General features: G+C 39.7%; 1 protein-coding gene across 2 annotated transcripts in view; it reads right to left on the bottom strand.

Moving 5' to 3' along the window:
- smurf2 (SMAD specific E3 ubiquitin protein ligase 2) overlaps window positions 1-16,785 on the bottom strand; it is a 55,759-nt gene that overhangs the window by 21,602 nt on the left and 17,372 nt on the right. For both annotated transcript variants that reach the window (XM_077500993.1, XM_077501003.1), the window contains exon 2: window positions 866-904. In XM_077500993.1, coding sequence (XP_077357119.1) covers window positions 866-904 — 39 coding nt within the window. The remainder of the gene's footprint in view (window positions 1-865; window positions 905-16,785) is intronic.

Here is a 16,785-nt window from a genome sequence, read left to right as displayed (position 1 = left end):
GAAGAGACCTAAGTTTCATCAGTTTTCACAAATCTATTTAAAATTGTAAGTAATTTAGCTTTTTTTCCTAGATGGCCCTGGTTGATCTCCTTTGCTCTGCTGCCACCTGCTGGCCGTTTGTGTAATAACTACAATTTCTGCAACCGTTCTTTGCAGTTGAGAGGCATAAAAAAGTCTCTAGCATAAAAAACAACAACAACAAAAATGTATAAATACGTCTTTGGGACACTTACAACATTGAAAAAAAAACGGATTTACACGTTATTGGGAGCAAATGAGTTAAATGTCCCTCGATGACATGAATGATGAAAAAGCAGGACACGCAGTCACAGTGCAAGTAATGACACATTTGTCAGTCTTATCAATGGGCTCAGTGCTGCTCTCTCCCGATTCCAGCAAACACAATGTTTGCTCAGCTCTGGAGCATTGGAATGGCAGGAATGGGCACCACAGAAACCACCTGAGTGAGCACTAGACCATGACATGCGCATTCACCATGACAGCCTGACCTAAACACACCAAAACAAAACAACACATGCAAAATTTCCCAGGATAAAGGGATATTTTTCCCTCCCCTTGCTTACAAGACACAGTCAAAAATAAAACAAATGTAACACTTGTTTTTGTGTGATACATGAGGGAGCAGACAACCCTCTCGATTCCAAGGAATCATTTGTTGTAAATCATTCACATCTGTGCCAATGGCATGCTAATGTCTGCTACAATCTGACAGCAGGAATTTTATCAGACCAGCATGACCCACATTTGCTCATCTCAAAATACCTTGACAGTACAGTTAAAAACAAACACCCAATACACTGTGAGGGGAAAAAAAAACAAAAAAACGTGTTTGGTTCATACTTACGGAAGAAGTCCTTCTTGACGAGGTTTTTGGCACAGAGTACTGAAAAGAAAAAAGGGAGGGTTGCGTATTAATTACTAAAGTCCAATGTATCAAACGACAAAGCCAATTGTTGAGTTTTTTGGTAATATTCTAACACTAACAACAGGGTTTGAAGAATAACAATTGAATTGGTAAAATCCCCAGTGAGTAACTTGTGTACTGGAAGTGTTCATAGTTGCTCTAAAAACGTCATCGTTGATAAAGGGCAAACTCAAATTGTGAGTTGAAAAACAGCCTATCCCAGCTCACTTGTAAGAGGCGCGCTACATACTGGAATGGTCGCCAGCCAATCACAGTTAACGACAATAAAATGAGTCAAAAATATTTTCAATTACATTTATAGACTTCAGGAAAACAGAACCACACAGACAAGATTGGCATAATGCCCCCCAAAAATAAAGGGACTTCAATGGCTAACGTCACCATGAACTTGGGCTATTGACGCAAATCAATGACTCCTCGGAAAATGAAGGCGGAACATGTGATGATGGAAGTGTGCATGTGTGCGTGTACGCGAGCGTGCACGCGCGTGTGTACGGATGAGGAAGCTCCGTCACCACCTGGGCATCTGGATTAACAGCTACGGGCAGTGAGTCAAGCTTAGTTTCTGTTCGAATGATGAATGGGTTTGGTCCGGAAAACTAATGGGATTTTGTGCTGTAAAGAGCAAAGAGCTGATAACATTTGAGGGCATGATTGAGATTTATTTCCTTGCACTAAATATTATTCACGATAGCAACAAGACGGCCTTTCCAAAGCAATGTTACACACAATATTATATGATGTCACATCCCGTACAGCACCATGAATAGACTTTTCAAATTCATTGGAGCGAAGACCATTAACTTAAAAAACTAAATAAATAAATACGAATCCCAACGTTTTGGGCCATTATTTGGATGTATTACTTGATGAAACGCATAAGAAAATGTTCTATTAAACAGGTCTGTCATCTTATTTTGACCTGCCAAGATCACGGAAACATTCTAAAATCTATTTTGAAAGTGCCTCACCAAGACTCAACTCAGCTTGTTTGGTTCACACCAGGGTGCGAATGATAGCATTCACACTTGTCCAAACAAACCACACTAAGAGGACTACAGTTTGTTTTAACCAAAGCAAATGTAAAGTGTGAACAGAGCGTAAATGACTGCACTTCCTCAAGTACTGGCCTCCACTCTGAGGTGCACTGCCCCAATGAATCATTATCCACATAAATAAATAAACACCTGCACTTCCACAACAGATGCTTCTGCTACCTGGCAGAAAATTAACTTTAGTATGACGCAGTGGTGAGCGGTGACCTTTTAGAGCGGACATACTGTAGTGACAAATATGTAACGGTAACGGCAATATCGTGATATTAAAACTGCAACAATATATCATCATCGTCATGTCACGATATAAAAAGCAGCATGTGTTAAAAAAGTCTGGTTAATTTCCATTTGTGCAGTTCTAGCACCCTCTGGTGGCTAGGTTTTGTGCAGTTTAATTTTCACAAGGCATCTTTTGGCCTTTATATATTTAAAATCCACGCTAATGGTTAGATGAAGGGGAACGTAATTATGCTTGTGAACCGAGTCAATATGTGGAGGAACTCAATGTGTGCTTGTACAAGTAATTGCCTCAATATTAAGTTTTATTAGAGATTGAAGGTTGTTTATAAGCATTGCTGTTATGTACAAAAGCACAATATTGACTTTTTTTTTTTTTTTTTTACACTATTGTGACCTCTTTTTGTATCACCAACTTCCCCACAATATCGTGATAATTAACATATTGTGACCTTCATATCGTGATATCGTATCGTGATGTTTGGATATCGTTACATCCCTACTCACCACTGGACTACGACGTATGATACCACCGCGTGAAGAACCAGTTTTTCATTAATCAAAAGTTCGACAGAGAAATACAGCAACAAATAAAAACTAAAATACATCATTTTAATTCATCATTAGATTGAATGTAGTTGTTTTAATTAGCGGGAGCCATGCACTTTATTTATTATATGGTCCGATCTTGGGGTATGTCTCAATCTATATGCGCATGGCTGATGAGCAGACGACTTTGCAATTTTGTTTTGGTTAGCCTCATTGTTAAAATCCTACTTCAAAGAGACAGGACTTGGGAAATGGAAGCAAGGTATTCAGTGCTTTGTGTGGCAGTTTGGAAGGTTTCTTTGACTCATTTGCAAGCCTGTCACCTGCGTGATAATCACCTGTAGCAATAAACCCATATTTTAAGTAGGACTGCTGATAGTGTGAGTTAAATGCTGTTTGTTTTCTTGCAAGTTGTACGCTCTCATTTCTGTCTCATCATTTGGCCTTTTCCCCATTTCCAAAGAAGCTCTCTTCGTGTTTTTTTTTTGTTTTGTTTTTAACTGCTTTTTTTTTTGTCAGCTTGTGCGGCGGGCCTACTTTTTTACTACAATATCACATGGCTGAGACGGGCAATTTGACTTATGAACGGAGGGATAGACAAGCGATTTTGAAAATAAAAATTTTCAGACTCTGATGATCAATAAAATATTTTTTGTCAAGCCGCTCTGTGCGGCCTTGTACCAAATGGGATTAGTACATGCGGCAGTTAAAATAGAAAGTTGTTCTGGATGCAGCGTGGAGCAAATGCTGTTTGATATTTAAACCCAAAAAGAATTACATTACAAAAACATTCAAAAATTTAGCTATTATCAATTTTTTGACAGCTATTTATTTTATAATAATACAAACATATTACATCAAGACTGTGTGATGTGACGAGCATCATGATTTCACACGAGTCCATTTCACAATTCTGCCTCAACGACACAAGACGCCTGATGTGAGGTCTAGCTCCGTGATTTGATTCTACGTGCACTTTTTTTTTTTCTTTGGCTCGACTCATGTGCAGGTGGGAGTATTCAGACTTTATTCACACAAATAGACAAGGGCACACCTATAGCGCCAGACTGCAGTCTGCATATTTATCTACCGCTCCATCCCATTCCGCACATACTCAGACACACACACAAATATAGATCACCTGGCATTATATGAGGTTGACATATTTTTTTTTGGCTCACCAAGAAATAGACGGAGGTGCATGTGCCATCTTTTTGATGCATTAAAAAAATTAAAGAAATATTGACTGACTGCGTGTCGTGCAGACATACACTAAAAGGTTAAGTTCAACAGCTACATTGAAAGACAGGCGGAGAATATATTAACAGAAAAGCAAAGTTAAACTAGACGCATAACCTCTTGCCGTTGAAGGGGGGGTGCAGAACATGCTCGACAGATGAGGAAGAATTTCTTTCCGCAAACATCCCTGGGAATGTGTGACGTTCCATAGAAAGCCACTCATTTCTGCAACATCTGGTATACATTGCTTCCAGTCGGCCTGAACACACAGCCATGCACGTGCTCAAGCACACGGGCTTGTTCAATCCTAAGCCATCTATCTAACAAATTTTTACCAGGCACGTAGAAGATTGTCTGCAGATGTAAACATGCACCACTTGGATTCTGTGAGAGGGGAGCAAAAGGGGTGGCAGATAAGGTAACAGGTGGCAGATTTTAGTTTCTCTATCCCACTACTGTAAACTGACATCAAGCAGTACATTTTATTTGGAATCATAATGTCAAGATCTGATCTGGCTTATGTTTGTGTGTCGGCTGGATGGCAATAGCTGACTCAGCTATGTAAATTGTGACATGTCATCCAGCATAACACAGAACACCAGCCAACTCAAAAGAGACTAATTTAGGCACATTGTCAGTAAAGTGAACCGCTGCCACATCACCTTTCGCTATACTGTATAACTATAAATAACACATTCAGGCAAAACCTGCCTCTCTTTTTTTTTCCGACAACCCTCATGATCAAGTTGGGAGCAGCCAGTAGTCTACTACTCTCGGTAACTTGGTGCACTCCACCTCCTATTTGCCGTATAATGAAAATAAAGGACATTTTCATGAATCCATAAAAAATGAAAAACAGAAATGTCCGCTTCCAGGCAAAAGAGGGCGTTTTGCCACCCTAATTTAATAGCAACATGTGGGTTCATGTCTGTAGCCTGAGAGTGATACGGGTTTGACAAGACTGATGTCGATCAAAATAACCTACATTTCTTTCTGCAGAGAATTAACTGAATTTGTATTCAGTCAGTTTGTGCTGTTGTGACGAACATGTCTATTTGGTTTCAAATATTTAAGTTACATTTTGATGCCATCTTAATTTAATATTTGCTTTCGTTTACATATTTTTACAAAAGCTTAACTAAGATACTATTGAGCAAACCTAATTTGTCATATTCTCACTTGTCATTTGCAGGGTTTTTCCTGTGTACAAAATTCAGAGGTGGCCACCTCCTCTTAATTTGCTCCTCACCTCCAGCCTGAGCCACTCATATCGCTCAACAAAGCACTCCAGCTGTGTTGATTGAGCTCGGCAGGAACTGCAGTTGCAGTGTTGCGCCATTATGGAGGCGCTATATCAACAGCAGTGCACCGGAAAGACCTGAAGCACCAACCGAAGAAGAAACAGCTCTCTTTAAATTAGAAAAAAAAACAACAAAAAAAACTTTAATGTACCGAAGAAGAAACAGATCATGGAGCAACCGTTGTGCACGCCCTTTTCCTGGTTGCGAGGCAGAGGTGGCGCGCTCCAGCCATCGCCAAAGTCATAAAAACACAGTATATACAACAAACATAATAGTGTTTTCCATCAGCACTGAACTATATTTGCAATTTAATATGTACTAGTGGATTAATTTTTAATGATTGTACTTTAAAAAATGGAAAAAAATTAATGGCAACTTTGTATTCGTATCATTTCTCATTTCTAGTCTCTGATCATAAAATGGCTGCAGGAGGGCGGCGCATAATGCTATCAGTCATCACAGCTGCCTCAGTTTGAGCCAGGAAAAACCCTGATTTGCCATTTATACACAACTTGAACATAACTTGAAATTATTCATTGTTAAATATTGCCATAGACTATTTTTGTTGCAATGTAAATGGGAACACACTGCAGTGTGCACTTTTTTTTTGCCTGTTTTGGTACGAGGGCTGCATTACTGAATTAATTTGTTGGCAGTAAACTAATATTATGAAATATTTATTGAGAGTATGCTCCTCCCAGGCAATGACCTAATGCTCCCAGGATGAAAGTGCTCTGACGCCAACTCAACAGGGGATATAAAGCCGACCCAGCAAAGGAGCTTCAAGTCCGCCCTGGTCATACACGTGCTCATACATTCCCGAGCATCCACATTTCAACCAAGAAAGCCTTGACAGAATGTGAAAAACTTGAAGGCCCTCATTCGAACGTGATAGGCCAGGAGGGAACACGTTGACATTATGACATTAGTGGAAGACCATGGCCGAATCAAGGATGTGAAAACTCAAGACCTGACAAACTTGAACATGGAGCCAAAAATGGCCCAAGTCATTCAGCACACTATTTCAAAAGCGTCTGCCACTAGGAATATAATGTAAACTCATCATAACTGAAGGACTGTGAAATTATGATTCTGGGTTGTGCATAGTTCCAGTGAAAATACATTCCATTTAAAGGGGAAGTCAACCCAAACACTTCCTTTCCAACAATATGTGCCCCCATTAATCTATACACAGCTTTCTGATAAGTATAAGTTGCTCAGGGCTCAGATAACGACCAATCATGTCTCAGCTTGCAGAGGTCACATGACGAGGTGAGCCTAGGTGATTGGTCAGTTCCTGAGCAACTGTGATGTTATTTTCAGATGACAGCAAGTGGCAAAATGGCCGCCCCCTAAGATGGATAAAATGGGTGGATTTGGATTTTGTTGCTTAATTTATATTCCACCAACAATATTAATCACAATACCATGGTTGGACTAGTGGGGCTGCATAGAACATAGAAAAAATTGGCTTGACTTTAAACCCTTTAAACAGATAGACCAAAATGTCATGGTTTTTCCTTGTTTTATGGCAGATCATAATGCAAGCAGCATTGTTATTTTGAAATTGAAAGGATCCATGAGATGTATGTCTACAGTGTCAGGACTAATTGTCTAAGTGACAGGTGGAGGGAGTATGGCCAGGCCCACACAATGAGCTACCATCAGCCATGCTGAAGAAAAGCTGCACTCTACAATAAAAGCATATGCAGTCTTCTGCAAGCCACGTTGCAGGAAATGAACACTCAAATTATACCTATATAGGATCATATACGGCTGAATTACAACTGAAAACAGAAGCTGGAGAGCAAACCAATGGACTGGGCAACACAGGAAGACAGTGGCAGCAGGGAAGCCAATTGGGAGTCTGAAACTTCAGAGCCGTTCAAGAAAAGTGCAAGGACAGCAATCAGGAATTCCGTCCATTAGAAAATAGCCCTCAGACATTCGAGAAACCACCTCAACCACCAGACTGATTATAGCAACTTTGAAGTTGGCAAGGCCACTGAAGCCATTTTGTCACGTTTCTACAGTTTTCATATGATCTTAATAGCAAAGGAAAAGCAACATATTTTTCCATTATACACAGAGATCTCCTCGATAAATCAAACTTTGTAGCACGCTGGTTGAAGGCTAATACTGAGGTGATTTGAACATCTGCCCCATTCCACCAAGGCCAAACTGAAGCCAGTGACCAGCTGGGAGCAAGTTAGCAAAGTATCTTTATCTTCTTTATCCATATTTCTTCAGATTATTTTACTTTGCTCCACCACTTGAGCATAATAGACCATGAAAAAAAAATGGCTAAGACCATATGTGGCAGATGAGCATCAACTTTCAAGTTTACAATGCAAGAATGACATTAAACTAGAAGAAATTGCTGAGTGAAATCTAGGAAAAATGAAAACACAGACAACTCAGCCAGTATCCATGCCTCTTGCTGTGTGATTTACTGGCTGCACATTTTTGCCTGCAGTGAGGAGTGGGGTGATGTTCTATTGTCCCAGACAGTGGCTAAGTTTACAAGAATTTGCCAAAATGTTAGGCTAAAGAAAGATGCATACATGTTGTAGATGTTTTTTTTTAAATTAATTAATTTATTTATTTTTAACTATAACAATATTAGGCATCATCAGAATATTGTTTAGCATGGTATCAAGAGTGTGATTCAAACGCAAAGTGACAAGAAGGCAAATCATTTAAAAAAAAAAAAAAAAAAACTACGTTGCATGGGAAAGCCTTGAAGGTGCTCCCTCATATATCCCTTGGTAATGGAGCATGCCATGAGTGATATGTTAAGGGGCCAATCCATTATAAAAATGTGTCTAGTTCAGTTACAGCATCAACATGTGACCAGTCTGGGCATGCAGCGCAAGAATAATACTGCAGAAACAGAAAATGAGAGGAGACAGTGGGAACATTTAATAAAAAAAATGCCTGAGAATGTGGCTTTCAGTTCAAATTCGCATGCAGTGAAAATACAAACTGATTAAAAGTAATTCTTCATGTATTTAATTTAAATTCTGATAATTTGTACATGCATGTATGGCAGCAAAACATTATAGGGAAATGTACCATTTAGCTTGCATGCACCTTGGCATAATCAGCACAGGGCAAATTCTGACTTCTAAAGTTGCCAAGCTAAATAAGAAAGTCATCATGTCTACAAAAGTCTGTCTCACCCTAATATTGACACAACTTCTCGTAAAGGTAATGCCTTCATTTGTTGTCAGTCTTTACGTCTCTGAGTGTGGAGGTCTGCAAGTACGGTACTCGACATACCGTAATTTCCTGAATATAACAAGCATTTTCACGAAATTATGGAAATTTGGCACATTATACCAACGTTTAACTTTAAGCATGTATCACACTGAGTTTACGAAAGTTTGCGAATATTTGCGAAGGTAGCAAATGTGGATTTCTCGTCAGTTTGTTAAAGTCACAAACGTTCACGAGATGTTTGCCAACAGTTTTAATGCTTTTTCTTTACACAAAGAAATTTTGAATATTCCAAAAAAAAATGTTGCCAACCATTAAAACTGTTGGCGAACGTCTTTGCAACCTTGAACGAGCCCTGAATATCAGCATTCACTTCTTTTGGAAAAACTTGCAAACATTTGCCACTCAGTGGGATACGGGCTTTACTGGTACTAGGGATTCAGAAAAAGGTGCACTTTCATTACAATATAATATAATATGTAATGAGTAATGACTAATGTGACAAATGTATATACACAGTAACTAATAGGACTTTCGCTGTTCATCAAACCTCGCAGGTGGATTTCTCCTGCAAATGAGTCTGGGTAAAGAACAAGGAAACGGCCATAATTCAAGTTCAACGCCTGCCACGTTATGTATAAAAGTCGGTTCCCCAGACATCAAGAAGTATATCGGCTCTTCGTTTTTGTGACGTCATGCGATAGGGGTTGACTGAAGAAATGCTTGAGTGTGTCCAACCAAAACTGTTCCAAGGTCCAATGTGCCTGAACAGCAGGAATCCCAATTCATCAAATTATGTGGATAATCCTTTTACGGCGATTGAGCATTGGACACCAGCAAATCGCTTTAACATTAACTCATTTGCTCCCAATAACATGTAAATATGTTTTTTTTTATGTTTTAAGTGTCCCAAAGACGTATTTATACGTTGTTGTTTTTTTGTTTTTTTTTATGCTAAAGTATACAGAAGGCTTTGATGCAGCCTCTCGACTGCAAAGAACGGTTGCAGAAGTGGTAGTTATTACACAAACGGCCAGCAGGTGGCAGCAGAGCAAATGAAATCAACCAGGGCCATCTAGAAAAAAAGCTAAATTACTTACAATTTTAAATAGATTTGTGAAAACTTATGAAACTTAGCTCTCTTCTAATGCTAATTGCTGCAAAACGGTAACAGATAGAAAAATACTTTTTTTCCTGATGAAAGAAGAGACTTTTATCTTTCTTTTGGTAGGTTCCATGCTTTTATAGCAATTGAACACAATATTCTGTGGGCCTTGCAAAATCAGTCAAAATTCAGTAAAACAGCCGAAAATGGCTGGGATTGAATGAGTGTTAACTGTGATAAATTTATGACAGTTAAGATTTGAATTAAGACATTCACCCATTTTCTCTCCCCCTTGTTCTCTTGAGGCATGGTTCCAACAGCTTATAGCAAGTTCAATTCAAGAGATACTTTTTAAATTCCATTTGAAATTATTAAAGACCAACCTCACAATGTTCCCAGCATCTCATGTTGTATAAAGTTGTTGCTTGCTACAGTCAATTATAGACATGCATTTGCTCTTCGGACTCACAATTAAAAGCACATCACTGTTTTGGTGGTTACACTATCACAAAAGACATTCGGTAAATTACTTAAATCTTAATCTATCTTGAAGTTTGAGATTATTTTACAATAAATCTTACTTATCATTGCAGCAATTTTTGTGTGCATTTGTATATATATATTTTTTTTGTTACAGACGGAAAAAAACATGACAGCACAAAATTAACCAGGCAGGAACAGAAAATGATGTGATGATGCAAGAAAGAAATACTACCAGTGCGCACATAACTGGAAAAAGGGGCTTGAGTCAGGGTTAGATTATTGTCACTAGCTTCGACGAGCTCGATCGCCACTAGCTACTAATACATATTCATACAAGTGGCTACGGGACCATGGAATGACAGTGATGAACAAGGGCGGCAATGCAAAGTGTCAGTGACACTTTCGTCACCAGATTATTACGTTCAATAATGTGCGGACAACAACTGTGCCATTGCTGTCTTAACACTTGTCAGAACACAGCAAACAACTAGTCTCATTGAGTTATAGCTAATGGTGACTAATATTTGGTTGTATTTGTCAGTCCATTTAGTACTGGGCCACAGCCATGAATGCAACTGCACAGTATAAAGACATTAAATATGAAAATACACGGGGCCAGTGCCACCATAACTTGGCTCATGGTGGCCGCTTAATGTCGCTTAATGTCAGTCCCTGATACCCATTCAACAAACACGAATCTGAACTTGGCCTTTTCTTGCTTTTTCCTTATGTTTATTGGTTGCTAAAATTCAGAAAGAGACGTTCTAAATCACTGACTGTTTTCATTCTACCGTACCCATCTTTCACACAAAAACACACAGACACACACTCCGGAAAAGCATCAAATAACCCTTTCGTATCTTGGCCCATCTGAAATCCCCTGTCGTCATAGCGACGGCGAGTATTGAAGCAAAACTGAGAGAAGGGTGTCTCTGTGCTGCCTGTGTTTCTCATTCCGGTCGCACTGCAGCTCCGACTAATGACTGGGCTTTAGGGACGGGAAGAGGCAGCGAAACGCAGGCAGGACAGACGGGATGAGCACCAGCGGCAAATTCACAATGAGAGATAAGGCAATAAAAAATGAGCACGGGAGCCATTTCCCCTTTGTAGCAAATTAAACCTGAATAAATAGACAGTGTGATTGATAAGTCAGTGCAAAGTTTGTTTTTTACTGGTGCCTGTTATGTAATCCATCAATACAACACAGCAATAACTCACACTGGGACTAGAGTTGTACATAGCAATTCATTTAACTACTGTAGATTACATCACACAAGTATACTTTTTATGATAGGCTGTGGAAGAAAGAAAGTAAGACATGGAAAGACTTGATGAACCATTGCTCAAATGCATCAACATCAAACAACCACTGATACCCTCAGATTCTTGGCAAATTTATCAGGGCTTAAGTGAAAATATAACAAGTAGGGGTGTCACGTGTATGATCTTGGTGGCTGTTTGACAGTATGCCACTTCATCAGTCATTCAGCGACTTTACACATGCCATGGTTGCCCCCACCAAGGAATCAGGGCAAGCCAAACAATCCCCGTGACCACACACACACACACAACAGATTTGCCAGTGCGTTACCAACCTGCGGCTTAACACAAATGGATTCCTCTGGGTAGCAACAGTAGTGTTGTGCGGGCAGACCAAGGCTTTTGGGCTAATGTTTGAGTTCCACCTGTGGGGAAAGGGTGGGCTGAGTTCCCCACCCCGAGACGGGCACACAAAGAGCTCCACTGTGCGGGCAAATCAATGTGCTCCGCCAGACGCAAGCCAAACACCTGGGAAGCGAGAGGTCATGTGACGTCTGGGGGAGGGTAAGGAGGGAGCGTCGCCATGGTAACAATCAAACGGAGGGATGAAAAGTCAGCTGTAGGTCTTTTCATCATATAAGCAGACAGGAGAATCATATTCACGCACAAAAACATTGAAGCATGGGAAAAAGAAAGGAGCACAGTGGGGAGGAAAAGTGGGCTCAAAGTGCCTCCAGTCTCTTGCTCTGTGGTTAACCATTACACGGGAGACTGTGAGGGGGAGGAAATGGGGTGTGTGGGAACTGAGACACCCGTCTGGTTAAGTTCCACCATTCCCATCCCTGTCAAATGTTTAATAGGAGGAAAAGGGAGAGTAGTGGGGCTTTTAGAAATATCAGACATTCCTCCTGTTTGCGGGGAACCATTAAGGTGTAAGACTATACAAATCTCTGCAGGACCACAAATTCAGGGTGAACCCCTTTTGAACCTCCTGACCACCTGGGTTCTCCAGGCAAGTGAGTTGACCCAACACCCCAGACAGTCTGACATATCTTTGAATAACACCTTTGGATAACACCTCCTTCACACTCTCGCTACTTTCTCCTGACCCCCCACACCCCCGTCTGTCTGACAACCATGTTTTGACTCCAATCCTTGGACCAGGCACCTTCATGCCGAGCATTGTTCACCTATAAACAAAAGGCTTCCCTTTCCCTTTCAGACTCCTCCCTAGCCACCGCGAGGCTTTCCAACAACTAAATGGAGGTAGAGTGATGGTTGTGTGAGTGAACCTGTTCTTTATCAGCTGTCTCCAAACTATCCTTTAATATATTTCCTATGACAGTATGTTGAGTAATGTTCAGTCCTGAAAGCTGCATATGTAAACTCTCAACCCCTGGGACCGCAGTAGAAGTAGGGCTGACTCACACTGAACCCACTAAAACGTAAACTGTAATACTTGGAAAAGTATCTGTCAAAGTACCTGTCAAGAGCTCTCAAACCTAAATTAAATTTAATACCACAATCTGCAGCTCATATTCACATTTTCATTAGAGTGGAAATAAATGAAGACACGTTTTTCGATAATGCTTGTGCTGTGGTGCAGAAAAAAATAAATTTGATGTGTGTATATATATATATATATATATATATATATATATATATATATATATATATATATATATATATATATATATATATGTATATTAGGGGTGTTAAAAAAAAATAGATTCGGCGATATATCGCGATACTACATCGCGCGATTCTCGAATCGATTCAATAAACGGCAGAATCGATTTTTTTTTTTTTTCTTTTTTTTTTTTTTTTAGGATTCACACCTTGAGCATGGAAGAATGTTATATGAACGGCACATTAAGCCTTAATATTTTTATTTTAATGCTGTTCAAATGTGAAACAGATTGCAAACTGTTTGTGTACAGTGGCTCACGGTTATAAGCCTCAAGTTTTAGATAAATATATTCATACAAATCTTACAGTGTACATGTACAAATTTACTGATAGTATTTTCTAAATTTGAATGGAAAAAAATCGCAACAATCGACTTATAAATTCGTATCGGGATTAATCGGTATCGAATCGTGACCATTCGTATCGGGATTAATCGGTATCGAATCGAATCGTGACCTGTGAATCGTGATACGAATCGAATCGTCAGGTACTAGGCAATTCACACCCCTAATGTATATATATATATATATATATATCGATTAATCCCGAAATGAATTTACAAGTGGATTGTTGTGATTTTTTTTTACCCTTGCACCATTTCCTAAGCGTTCAGTCATGAGTATGGTATTACTATTCTGATTAAATTGCTTTCATTAGATTTAGTACAAAGTGAATGCAAAAACACATGCGCCTTCAATTTAGCCTGTAGATGAAACACACAAGTCACTCGCTCTGATCAGTATAGCGTCTGAAGCTACGAGGTTAATTTCAATTTTTACTATAATTGCACATTAAAAGTGTCACATATGTTTTAAATGTCACAAGAAAACTCCACAATCCATAACTTCGAGGAATTTTCTGGATTATTATGTCTCAGTTGTGGGTCACCTTGAAAGTGCGCAGGAAGGCAGAGCATAAGAAATTTACCGAAGCATGAACAGGAAAATATGCACAAAACACATACATAACAGTGGCTAAAAAACAAACATAAAAAAAAAAAAAACTGTCCCATGCTTAGGTAGAAAGGTCAAAAATACAACACGTACTTATACGCTAATGTTGGCTTCTAAAATATCATACTCCAGTGTCCACTGTGCTTGTGTGGTTTACTTTCTTGCTGCCCTAAAGTCACCTCTTCACATTCGTTCTTCTCCATTATTGCTGTTCGTTTGACTGACATGTTTTGAAGTTAAAAGCAGACTTCCTCCAAAAGAAGGTGAGTGGAGCAGAGACGAGCAAAGCTGCTGGTGCAGTAGAATAATGTAAATGGCAGAAATGTATTCCACTCAAAAAATTATAATAAATAAAAATAAATCATAATAGTATTTTTTTATAAATAGTATTTTAAAAAATTTGAAACTTTGTCTGGGCGTTTGATATATTTTTAGGACAGATTTCACTGATGTCGAACAAGAGGGCCTTGCTCAAGTTCTCCGTCCGAGTTCATTCTTGTGTTATGGGGTTGAAGTAAGGCCTTTCAAGTTTTTCCATACCAAACTCATTTGATGTGGAATTCCAGCAAAGGTTCCCACAATGTTGAAAGCACAGACTTAGTCCAAAATGTCAGATGATTATTAAAATGGAGTGGAATTAAAAGTTTGTATTAAAGGGACAGCAACATGAAAAATCAACTTTTCAGAACTTTTAGCCATATTAAAATGCTAATTCCTCACCCAAAACATCACCTAAGTGTTAGTTTCCTCCATTCGCCCCTCTATGAGAAATTCTAGGTCATTCTGCTCTCCAAGCAGAAGCCCTACCCAACCTGAGAAAATGAGCTGTTGGCACTTTATGATGTCATACGGTGTGGACCCACCACCTACTAAACGCACACCGACATTCTCTGAGACCTTGATGGGATGATGACAAAAGTAACCTTTATCAGTAAACATTCTGTCCAAATGAATTCAAAGCAATCAATTATCCTTTACATTTGCAATGGCAAAGTGCAATGACAAATGGCTGTCTTAAAATGCAAGGTTCTGGCTGACACTTTTTCACTGTTGAACCAAACTGAGTGATAGTGGGGAGTGCGCTTGACCTGTAAGCAGCAATTACCCGGTTCAACACCAGCTCATGTTAGTTTGTCATTGCTGTTTTCCCTTCGTTCTTCTTTTGTCTCTCTTCTTTCCTCTACTCCCCTCCTCCTCCACAATTTCTTGCGGCAAAGAGCCATTTTGTTTCCAATTTTGTTTCAAAATTGGAGAATAAATGGCTTGCATTCAGAGGCGTGCTCAAACGCAGAGCTCCAACAGCAGACTGGAGTCGACTCGCTGGCGGCGCGGCAATTATACAGGGAGAAGCGGAGTTTTACTGAAGTGGGCGTTTTACTTCCGTGTTACAAAAATAACCAGCAAAACACTTAATATTTCATTAAAAAAAATTACATTGCCATGGTGTCAAAGGTGTTCCAGGCATGTCCCACCGGCGGGAGGCCCCGGGGACGACCCAGGACACGCTGGAGAGACTATGTCTCTCGGCTGGCCTGGGAACGCCTTGGGATCCCGCCGGAGGAGCTGGTTGAAGTGGCTGGGGGAGAGGGAAGTCTGGGCTTCCCTGCTAAAGCTGCTGCCCCCGCAACTCGACCCCGGATAAGCGGTGGATGGATGGATGGATGGATGGATGGTGTCAAAGGTAAGATTTAATCATTATATGCCTATAGTTAACTGTTGGAAAGGCTTAAAATACAGTGGTGTAATCCCTTTAATGTAAATGTGACTGATTAATACTAAAAAGGTTTATCTACTGCATGTACATGACATTTCTACATGCATCACAATATCATGACTGACCGACCTAAAAAGACTGGTGGTGCAGTCCAGTCCAAGTGCCACTGAGGTTAGCACACCACCCGTTGACTAAGTGCACTCACTGCTCATGACAAAAGTGGGTTGCTTTTTAAAGACCTGCCTACACCACTTATGCTATTCTGTCTGCATTTAACGGGCTGAGCATAAGGACACAGGGTAGAATTTCAAGAACTTTGTCCAGATTTTTACTGGACTGTAGAAATGTGGTTGTGGCAAACTGGGAAATAACCTAGCTTTCTTCACAGATCCTCTTATGTAAATGTGCAACTCTGATAAGATCTGCTTTGGTCCCAGCATATACACAGTATATAACAAGTCATCATGGAACTTTAAAGTGCCAGGAAACTTGTCTAATGCCTCTAAAAATCAGCCATTTCCAAGATTTAGGTAGGAAACAGTAACACACTCTTCCAATGCATCATTTTGTTCAAAGAGGAAAACAGGGAGAATCATTTTTAAATGAAAGGAAACTATCTTGAGTTTCAAACAATTACTTAGGTATTCAAAGCCGCGCTCCGGCTTTATCTCACACGTTCCGAGACTGATGTAAGGGAACACCAGCATGACAGAGGAAAAAAACTATTCTGTCGAAAAACCAGGTATGAATAAGAAAGCAGAAGAGATTTGGTGATGTGTATCGAATTTGGCAATGCAACAGATTTTTTTTTTTTTAAACCACACACTTGGGTAAAAGACAACTGCAGCACAAGCAGAGTGACTAGTCATGCAGAAAAAAAAACATATCATATCCTCACATTGCTTCTCATCAGGATAAAGGGCAAAAGGCCATGACTCAGGGAAGCCATAAATCATCATCCATTATACTCTGCACCTGCTGGAGTGGTGAAAGACCTCTGGAAGCACATCCAGTCACATACTTGCACATCAGACA

Source organism: Festucalex cinctus, chromosome 1 (assembly GCF_051991245.1).
Source record: "Festucalex cinctus isolate MCC-2025b chromosome 1, RoL_Fcin_1.0, whole genome shotgun sequence".
NCBI lineage: Eukaryota > Metazoa > Chordata > Actinopteri > Syngnathiformes > Syngnathidae > Festucalex > Festucalex cinctus.
Note: the sequence above shows the minus strand (reverse complement) of the source record. Positions and strands in the feature narration are given on the sequence as shown.